The 9,736-nt window shown below is 66.6% G+C and overlaps 1 protein-coding gene across 1 annotated transcript; it reads left to right on the top strand.

Annotated features, from left to right (window-relative positions):
- Positions 1-4,590: 4,590 nt before the first annotated feature.
- On the top strand, positions 4,591-9,432 carry LETMD1 (LETM1 domain containing 1). Its single transcript, XM_057412130.1, has 9 exons — positions 4,591-4,721; positions 5,158-5,309; positions 5,402-5,517; positions 5,608-5,690; positions 7,157-7,343; positions 7,438-7,539; positions 7,969-8,121; positions 8,219-8,315; positions 8,806-9,432. Exons 1-9 carry the CDS (start codon positions 4,630-4,632, stop codon positions 8,874-8,876), a joined length of 1,053 nt encoding a protein of 350 aa, XP_057268113.1. The 5' UTR covers positions 4,591-4,629; the 3' UTR covers positions 8,877-9,432.
- Positions 9,433-9,736: the final 304 nt, after the last annotated feature.

Genomic DNA, 9,736 nt, shown 5'->3' with positions numbered 1-9,736 from the left:
CCCCCTTGCCCCCACCCCGTCAGCAGGAGCAGCGCTTACCGGGGCTGAGTCCCACGGAGCCCTCGCCATGACTGAAGGCAAAGGGGAAGCTCGCAGGGAGCATCGTTACTGAGCCACCCAGATGGGTGCTGCCCACTCATCCCAGCTGGGTGGAGCGGGGCTGGCTCCTCTATCTCCAGAGACAGCTCCCCCCGGGCCCGCAGGGCTGCGGGGACACCCCCATGCAGGGCTGCGGGGACACCCCCATGCAGGGCTGCGGGGACAACCCCATGCAGGGCTGTGGGGACACCCCCATGCAGGGCTGCGGGGACAACCCCATGCAGGGCTGAGGGGACACCCCCATGCAGGGCTGTGGGGACACCCCCATGCAGGGCTGCGGGGACACCCCCATGCAGGGCTGAGGGGACAACCCCATGCAGGGCTGCGGGGACAACCCAATGCAGGGCTCTGGGGACACCCCCATGCAGGGCTGCAGGGACAACCCCATGCAGGGCTCTGGGGACACCCCCATGCAGGGCTCTGGGGACACCCCCATGCAGGGCTGCGGGGACACCCCCATGCAGGGCTCTGGGGACACCCCCATGCAGGGCTGCAGGGACAACCCCATGCAGGGCTCTGGGGACACCCCCATGTAGGTCTCTTGGGACAACCCCATGTAGGGCTCTTGGGACAACCCCATGTAGGGCTCTTGGGACAACCCCATGTAGGGCTCTTGGGACACCACCATGCAGGGCTCTGGGGACACCCCCATGCAGGGCTGTGGGGACACCCCCATGCAGGGCTGTGGTGATCCCCCCATGCAGGGCTTTGGGGACACCCCCCGCTGCTCTGCAGGGGGAAACGAGAGGATAAAGGACCACAAAGGTTGGGATTTGTCATTCCCCCTTCCCTGTGTGAAGCTCTTCAAGCAATCCCTCAGGAGCAGGTGCGCTCTCCCCCCGGCTGCCTTTGCCTCCATAGCCGGTGTTCACACTCGGGGAATATTCCCCGCAGGAATATCCCTTGGCATAAAGCAAAAAGCCCCGAGCAGAGCACCAGGAGGTTACTGCCATAGGAAGGGCGCTACTGCCCGGACAGGGACAACGGCTCCTCCTCCACCTCTGCCCTCCCTTCCCATGGGGGGAACCCCGAGCCCGGGGCTCACAGCTCTTTCCTGCCTGATGGCCCCAAAGGCACCAAGGGCAGGAAGGGCCCAGGGCTCCTGCTCCTCCCCAGCGTGGAGACAGCGCTGGTCCCACGCCAGGAGCGGTTCCTGCCATTGAGGTCCCTGCAGCTGATGGGAGGCTTTGAACTCAGTGGGGTCCCGGGGGCACAGCGTGGTCCTTGCAGCCTGGAGAAGGCTCCTGAAGGGGAGACCTGAGAGCAGCTCCAGGGCCTGAAGGGGCTGCAGGGAACCTGGAGAGGGGCTTGGGACAAGGGATGTAGGGACAGGGACAGGCCAAGGGGAATGGCTTGAACATGCCCGAGGGGAGACTGAGATGAGCTCTGGGGCAGAAGCTCTTCCCTGGGAGGGTGCTGAGGCGCTGGCACAGGGTGCCCAGAGAAGCTGTGGCTGCCCCATCCCTGGCAGTGCTCAAGGCCAGGTTGGACACAGGGGCTCGGAGCACCCTGCTCCAGTGGAAGGGGTCCCTGGACGCACCCCGAGCTCCCCTCATCCCAGCGCTCCCCACGGCCCCATCGCTGCAGAGCAGCAGCCGGAGCCCCGGGGGCTGAAACCACGCCGAGAGCGCCCTGGGACCGCACCGGGGCCGCGTTCCCGGGCGGGGCCCGTGCTCAGGGCTCACGGAGCTCTGCGGGGCACGGCCACGGCAGCACCGGCGCCCGCGGCAGCCCCCGGGGCTCCCCTCGCACCCAGGTCCCGTTAAAGCTCATCCATCACTGCCCCCCCCCCCCGGACCGTGCCACCCCAAACCCGGGGGGGGGGGGGCACCCACAGAGCAAGAGCGGCAGCCCCGTCCCGGGGGGGGCTGGACCGGGCCAGGAGCCCCCGGCGCTGCGGACACCGCAAGGTCACCGGGGGGCAGGGAGCCGGGCCCATGTGGGACCCTGAGGGACCGCACGGGGGGCGCTGGAGGCCGCAGCTCCACGGGAACCCCCCCCGGGGACCCCCAAACACCCCGGATACCCCGGCAGCGCTGCGGGCGGGGGGGATCCCCCCCCGGCACACTCAGAGACCCCCCGGGGTCACTCCATGGGGGGATCCCCCCGGATCCCACGGGATCCCCCCAATGGAGCCCCCCCCCCATCACGCACACCGAGCCCCGGCCGCACTCACCGGCCCCGCCGGGCCCCGCCGCCGCCGCCTCATGCTGCGGCCCCGCGTTGCTGCCGCTCGGGCCGGCCTGGCACCGCCCGCCCCGTGACGCGGCGCGGAGCGACCGGGGACGGCGACGGGGAACGGGGCCTGGTGGCAGCCCCGGTGCTGGGGAACGGGGTCCCGGCAGGGGCCCTGGAGCAGGCTCCGGATCGGGGAACGGGACCCCGGGGGGGGGGGGGGGGGGGGGGGGGAGGGGACGGGGCCCCGGTGCAGGACCCGATAGGGGGAGATGCGGGCACCGGTGCGGACCCCGGGGTGGAAACCGGGACCCAGGGAGCAGAACAAGGCCCCAGGATGGGGTCAAAGGAGCCCCGGGGGGGTCACGCAGCCCTGGTATAGGGGACACAAGCCCCAGGGCAGGGGACATGGGCCGGGACAAGCTGGGTTAATTCCTGCTCCCAGGTTGTCCTTATCCTGCCCCATTCTATGGCTCACTCGGGAGCAGGAGCTCCCCGGAGCTGAGGAATGATCCGTGTTGGTTATCCCAGCACAGCAGCACCTCAGGAATGCTCTGGGGGTCGAATCTTGTTTTGGCTTCTGTTTGGTTTCTGTCTGCTTCTTCCATAGGGAACGTGGGGTTCCACAGAATTCCTCTTGCTCCGCACGCTCCCATGAATACTCAGGATAATTCGCCCTTCACAGAGCAGAGCTGCAGCACGGGGAAGGCAGCAACTTGCTGCCATCAAAAAGAGCTTCCCCAACTGCCATTGAACACAAACAGTGCCACGGGGAAGTGTTCTGACACAACCAAATCCTGGGAAAGCGAGAAATCTGGGAGATGGGAGCCTGGGGCTCCCGCACAGAGAGGGAATTCAAACCCTGCACGGGCAGGCGAGTGCAGCCCGTGCCCACAGCACCAACGGTGCTTTGCCAAGAGCTTTTAGGCTTGATGCTGGAAAACCTATTCCCCAGTATCCCACTGTTCCCAGATGTGGGTGCTTTGGGGTGAGGGCGCTGCCTCCCCAACAGCAGCGCTCCCACTCCGTACTCACCCAGCTCCAGGCTGTACTTCTTGGGCATGGTGCTACGGGCGGGCTGGTTTCGGGGAGCTCCGTCCCGCTCACTTAAATACGGGGCGTCCCCACCCTGGGGCAGCTCCGTGCTCGGGGCACGACTCAAAGTCTCCCGAAAACAACCCCATCATCTTCATCCTTATCGTTTGTCACGGAGCCATAAAGCGCCGGCAGCCAAACGGGGGGTTCATGGCACAACCCTGGCCCCACGGCAGCGCTGGGGCTTGGGGGGAAAGGTGGGTTCTGAGCTGCTGGGCACGGAATCGACCCGCGCCTTGATGAAAAGGCCGTTTGTGGAAGCAGAGTCCACGGGGCTGATGGTAGATTAGAGCCCAAGTGGCACTTAAGGGGCACTTGCGGCGCTGGTACGTGCAGCGCTGATAAGGGGCGCTCTCTTTCCAGCCTGGATCGATACCTCCCGTTATCAGCCGTGCCCCGGGGTCTGGAGCGCACCGAGCCCCGCGATAACCCCGCGCTTTTGTCCTTTCCTCGCCGCAAAAGGGGCCCCGGTGCCTTTTCCCGATAAGCAGGAGCTGAATGTGCAGCGCTCCGAGATGCACCGGGGCAGGGCCACTGGTGTGCGTGACCGGCTCCATGCGCTCCAGGGGCCGAGGGAAGCGGCGTGGAGAGGGGGCTCGGCTGGGAAAAGCATCCCCAGGGTCTCATGGAAGACAGAGGCGCTGACGGAGACCTGGGAGGAGGCCACGTAGGGGGTGGGATGGGGGGAATGGACCGGCAGAGCCTGCAGGAAGGGGCAGCCGCTTCCCAAAGGGATCGACACGTTTCCAGTGGCGCTCGGGACCGAGAAAACAAACACGGCCCACGTGAAACTGCCCCGGGCGGAGGTGGAACCGGCTCGGCCGCTCGGCTGCGGGTTTTCCATGGGAGGAAGGGACGGACGGACCGGCCTGGACCCGCTGCGGGCCAGGGGAGCCGGGCAGAGCAGGGACCCCCGGGGTTTAACCCCCAGCCCTGGTGCCGCTGTAGCGGGGACAGCGGGAGGGTCCGGGAGCGCTTCCCCAACAGGGAACGGGGCGGGTGGACAGGGCCCGGGGCTGCCCCCGAGCTGGCACCGGCGATGGAGAGGGAGAACCGGTGGCGGTGAGGGTGGGAGCCGGGGCCGGACCCCGTTACCGGTAACGCGGAGAGAGCTCAACCACAGCCCAGCCCACCCCGCTCCGCTGCGGCCCCGAGAGGCCACTTCCGCCTTTGGTCACATGACTGGCCGCTCTGCTTCTCCGTCAGCCAATCAGCGGCCAGCTTTCCGCGTGACCTTCGTCCCGGCGGTGTCCCGTCAAGATGGCGCTGTCCATGGCCGGCTGCCGCGGGTTGCTCTGGCGCCTCGGGCCCGGCCCCGCCGCAGGCCTCAGCCGCTCCCGGCGGGAGCTGAGGTGAGCGGGGCCTCCCCCCCCCCCCCGGGCCGCCCGCTCCCGCCGCAGCGCCCGCACCCCGGCACCGGCCACGCCCGCCGTTACCGCCCTTGCCTCCCCCGTGCTCCCCGGACAGGCCGCAGACCCCGCGGGCTCCCTGTTCCCAGCTCCCCGCTCCTCGCCGTGCCGCCGCCCCGCTCTGTGCCACACGGAGCCCCCGCACCGCGCCCCGCACAGGCCCCCTCCGCAGTCACCTGGGCCGCTGCCCCCAGCCCCGAGCCCTGTCACAAGCGGCTGTCTGGGCCTGTGCAGGGTAAGGGGGGGCCCCCAGCACCTCAACCCTTTTCCAGGGGCTTCAGGCCACCCCCCAGCCCAGTGCCCACCTCCAGGCGAGCCCCTGCTTCCCTCGGAGCCCTTTCCTGCGGGACAGCATCAGTCCCGGGGTGCTTTGCTGCAGGCTCCCGGGGCGCTGCCTCTCCACAAAGGCCGGCTCCAGGTCCGTCCTGGCCGCCCTGGTCTCCACGGCGAAGCGCATCAACAGGAGGTACGAGAGGTTCCTGGAGCGCACGTTCCCCCGGTTCTATGTGCTCCACTCCACGTTCACCAGAGGTGGGTGCTGGGGGGGCAGCAGGATGTGCTCCCGCACCGCTGGAGGGGTTTTCCTGGGAGCCGGAGGCTGAGGCTGCTCCGTGCTTCGCCAGGGATCCAAGCGCTCTTCTTGGAAGTGAAAGAGATCCGAGACATCCGCTCCCGAATGGCCCGACAGAGGCTGAGCGTGCAGCAGCTGCCGTACCGGGACATGGAGCGCCTGCGGCAGGTACGGCACCGGCTCGGCCCCGCTCTCAGGACGGGGATCGGGAGCTGCGCCCAGGACTGGGATTCTGATTCTCGCTTCTTTTGGAGGCAGTTCCGGAGGGACCTGATCAAGGCCGTTCCCATTGGAATCATCGCCATCCCGCCCTTCGCCAACTTCTTGGTCATCATCCTCATGTGAGTACAGCCACGACCCCGACCTCTGGGCTCCATCCTAGACTTCATGGAACTGGGGTTCTCGGAGCTATAAATCCAACCAGACACCTCCCTCCCTCACTCCACCTCTCGCTGTCTCCAGCGTCCCTCTCCCTTCCAGCTGGCCTGATCCTGGAGCTAAATCCCTCTAAATCCCTGCAGTTTCCATTCCTGCTCCCTTGTGTCCACTGATGAGAGCCCCAGCTCCAGCTGGGCACAGCAGCGATCCCAGCACCAGAGCACTCCTTCCTAAGCTCCCCGCAGCCTTCAGAGGAGCAGATCTCCCGTGACCCACTCGGGGTCTGTGGATGTTGATTTCCCTCCTCAGATCCCATTGATTCATTCCTGACACCACTGCCCACAGTGCTCTCCTGGAGAACCGGCTGCTGGAGCACAGGCTGGAATCCTGGCTGGGTGCTGGGGAATGGAGCTAAATCCAGGCTGGGGCTGGTCCCATAGGATGTTCCCCAGGGCTCGGTGCTGGGGCCGGGTCTGGTTTGTGTCTTTGTCACTGACCTGCATGAGGGGATGGAGCGAACCCGCAGTCAGGTCATAGATGACACCAGGTTGGGTGGGAAGCTCTGCAGAGGGATCTGGCCTGGCTGGCTCCATGGTTGTGCCAATGGGATGAGGTTCATAGAAGGCAAAGTGCCAGGTCCTGCACTGGGGCCACAACAACCCCCTGCAAGGCTCCAGGCTTGGGAAGAGCGGCTGGAAACTGCCTATGGGAAAGGAGCTGGATGAATGGAGCTGAGCAGGAGCAGCTTGTGCCCAGGCAGCCAGGAAGCCCCCAGCATCCTGGCTGGGCTCAGCACCAGTGCGGCAGCAGCAGGGCCAGGGCAGGGATTGTGCCCCTCCACTGGGCACTGGGGAGGCTGCACCTCAAGTCCTGTGCTCAGCTCTGGGTCCCTCACTGCAAGAGAGACATTGAGGGGCTGGAGTGGGGCCAGAGAAGGGCAGCAGAGCTGGTGCAGGGCCTGGAGCCCAAGTGTGATGGGGAAGGGCTGAGGGACCTGGGGGGTTCAGATGGAGAGAAGGCTCAGGGGGGACCTGATCGCTGCCTCCAAGTGCCTGACAGGAGGATGGAGCCAGGAGGGGCTGGGCTCTGCTCCCAAGGACCAAGGGATGGGACAAGAGGGAACGGCCTCAAGCTGCACCAGGGCAGGTTTAGATGGAGCTGAGGAGCAATTCCTGCCCCAGAGGGTGCGCAGGCATTGGAACAGGCTGCCCAGGACAGGGCTGCAGGCACCATCCCTGCAAGTGTTCGCACCCCGTGGAGATGAGGCCTCAGTGCCATGGGGCAGTGGTGGCCTTGGCAGTGCTGGGCATGGTTGGGACCGAAGCTCTTTTCCACCCTGCAGGACTGTGAGTGCCAAGCTCCCCCTCTGAAGGAGCTCCCATCCCGTTCATTTCCCCCCCCTGCATCCCTCTCTCCTCTCCTCCCCCAGGTATTTCTTCCCACGGCAGCTCCTGATCCGTCACTTCTGGACCCCCCAGCAGCAGGTTGAGTTCCTGGCCACCTACGACGCCATCCGCAGGGATTCCTACCCGGCTGTGCTGGAGAGCTTGGCACGGGCAGCGCGATCCCTGCCTGAGCCGCAGCTCCAATCCCGCCTGCAGCAGCTCTGCTCCGAGGTACAGCATCCCCGGGCCGCTGTCACCCTGCGGCTGTGCCGCCACCGGGAGGACCCCGGGGGAGCTGCTGGCGCCGGGCTCTGTGCTCCTGCAGGTGCAGCGCGGCTCCCAGCCCCGCGTGGCCGAGCTCTGCGCACTGAGAGGGGCGTTCTCGGGCCCTGGGCTGGCTCTGAACCAGCTCCAGCTCTGCCATGTGGTGAGTTGGGCTTTTGTGCCCCTCGGCTGGGGGGGTGTGCCCTAAACCCGGGCCACTCGGGGATGCAAAGCTGGGTGCTGCATCCCTGGAAACACTGGGATGCTTGGAGCAACTGGATTGAACTGGGAATGTTGGAACTAAATGAGCTTTGAGGTCCCTTCAACCCAAACCCGCGCGGGATTCCCGGGGACGAGGCTGTTTGTGCGTCTGAGCCATCCCACACCCAGACTCACACCCAGCACCCGTGGGCAGCCCACGGCAGGGTGGCCTCTGCTCCACCGGGCCCGGGCGCTGCTGGGACAGGGATTCCGTGTGGGATGATGATCAAATGGGATCGAAATGTGGGTCACGGCTGGGAGAGGCTCCAGGTCCTGCCCGGACGGGTCCAACGCCCGCTGTGGGGGGGCTCCGTCCCCTTTCCCTCCTCAGAAAGCCCTGAGCCGGGTCCTGTTCCTCACCCCACACTTGCCGGCCCCCATCCTGCGGCATCGCCTGCGGAGCCACGTGCTGGAGATCCGGCAGCTGGACCGGGCCCTGCAGCGCCTGAGCCTGGGGCAGCTCCGCGAGGAGGAGCTCAGAGCGGTGAGGACCCCCCCAGGGCTTGGAGCTGGGGGAGCTTCCCAGCCCCTGCACCCCAGCCCAGGCCCTGGTGCTGAGTGCCCCCTCCTGTGCCCTCCAGGCCTGTTACCTCCGGGGCCTGCACTCCGCTCCGCTGGACGCGGCCTCGTGCAGAGCGTGGCTGGAGCAGTGGCTGGGGCTCTCCTGCAGGCTGGAAGGTGACGGTGGCTCCTGCCTGGTGGGGCTGGGCAGGGACCTGTGCTCATTGCTGGGGGAGATCCGGGATGAGCAGTGGCTTTATCCCAGTCTGGGCTGTCCCATGGAGGAGGGTACGGAGGAACGCGCTGGCTCTATCCATGGATGTGCCCATGTGGGATACCCCAAGGAGCAGCCCAGGGGTGGCTGCCTCTGTCCCACAGCGACCTCAGGGTGGCAGATTCCAGCCCTGGGGGAAAGAGAATGGGGCTGGGAGGGAAATGGGGAACCCAGAGCAGAGCAGAAGGGGCTGGGGGTGAGGAGGGGCCCTGCAGGCTCTGATGCTGCACCGGCAGCTCGGGATGAGCGTGGTCAGAGGGGTTGGGCCGTTCTGGTTCAGTTGATGTCCCTGCTCATCGCAGGGGGTTGGACTCGAGGTGCTTTGAAGGTCCCTCCCACCCCAACCCGTTCCATGGTTCCATGGCTCTGACCCCGCTCGTGTTCCTGTTTCAGCCTCCGAAGCCTCGCTCCTGGCCCACAGCATGGTCCTGCTGTCCCTCAACTACGTCAGGCCCAAGGAGTGAAGGGGGAGCCCGCGTCCTCCTCCCAGCCCTGCCGCTTCCCAGCCTGGTGCTGCCCAAAACCCACCCTGGGGGTTGAACCCCCCCTGCCCCGAGCTGCTGCCATGGGGTAAGGACACGGCTCCCCCCTCCTGCCCTGGCTCTGCTCTTCCCCTTCGTGCTGTGGGGCTCAGCCCCAGCCTGGGACCCTTCAAGCCCAGGAGGGGAGAAGCTGCCCATGGGCCTGCCCTTGGGGTCTCCCAGCAGCGGGTTCTGCTCAGCCTCGTGCGGAGGCTCCTGCTCGAGCTCCTTCCCTGCTCCGAGAACTCTGGGACACAGAAAGGTCCCCGAGGGATGGAGCAGAGACCAAGCCCCTGCGTCCCGGGAGCAGCGGTGAAAGGGGCTCCTGTGCTTTGTGCTGCTGCCTCCTGCGCAGAGGCGGCTTTGGGGACTCTGAGGCAGCTCCCCGCTGCCTTCTGGGGTTCAAGGCCCCCTCCCTGCATGAGAACCCCCCAACACCCCCCTGTGAGTGACCCCAACCCAGTGCCCAAGTGCTTGATTAAAGCCCTACTCAAGCCGGCGGTGCCAGCGTCTCCCTGGTGCCTCCTGCACCGGGCTCCTGTGGCCATGGGGACCGTGGGCACTTGGAATGGTGCAAAGGAGGGGTAGGAACCAAACCACCCCTGCGCAGCCCCAAGCCAAAGACCATTCCCCGACCCTCCCCGTTCCCAAGAAGAGCTCCCCGGGATGGGTTTAACCCCAGGCACTGCACAACTTGGAGCCCTTTATTTTCACTCCTTAAATCCAGCGTTCGCCGGGAGAGCAGAAAGGGCTGGGAAGGAAAAACAGAGGCCAAGCGTTGGCTTCCCGGTGGGAAGCGGGAC

The sequence above is a fragment of the Pezoporus wallicus genome, unplaced genomic scaffold (assembly GCF_028554395.1).
Source record: "Pezoporus wallicus isolate ANWC-B61680 ecotype Strahan unplaced genomic scaffold, APGP_CSIRO_Pwel_v1 contig_14034, whole genome shotgun sequence".
Lineage (NCBI taxonomy): Eukaryota > Metazoa > Chordata > Aves > Psittaciformes > Psittacidae > Pezoporus > Pezoporus wallicus.
Note: the sequence above shows the minus strand (reverse complement) of the source record. Positions and strands in the feature narration are given on the sequence as shown.

Coding starts and splice junctions, on each gene's coding strand:
- LETMD1 (XM_057412130.1), top strand. CDS start 4,630: ATGGCGCTGTCCATGGCCGGCTGCCGCGGGTTGCTCTGGCGCCTCGGG. Junction 4,722..5,157: donor CGCTCCCGGCGGGAGCTGAG/GTGAGCGGGGCC, acceptor GCTTTGCTGCAG/GCTCCCGGGGCGCTGCCTCT. Junction 8,316..8,805: donor GCTCTCCTGCAGGCTGGAAG/GTGACGGTGGCT, acceptor TTCCTGTTTCAG/CCTCCGAAGCCTCGCTCCTG.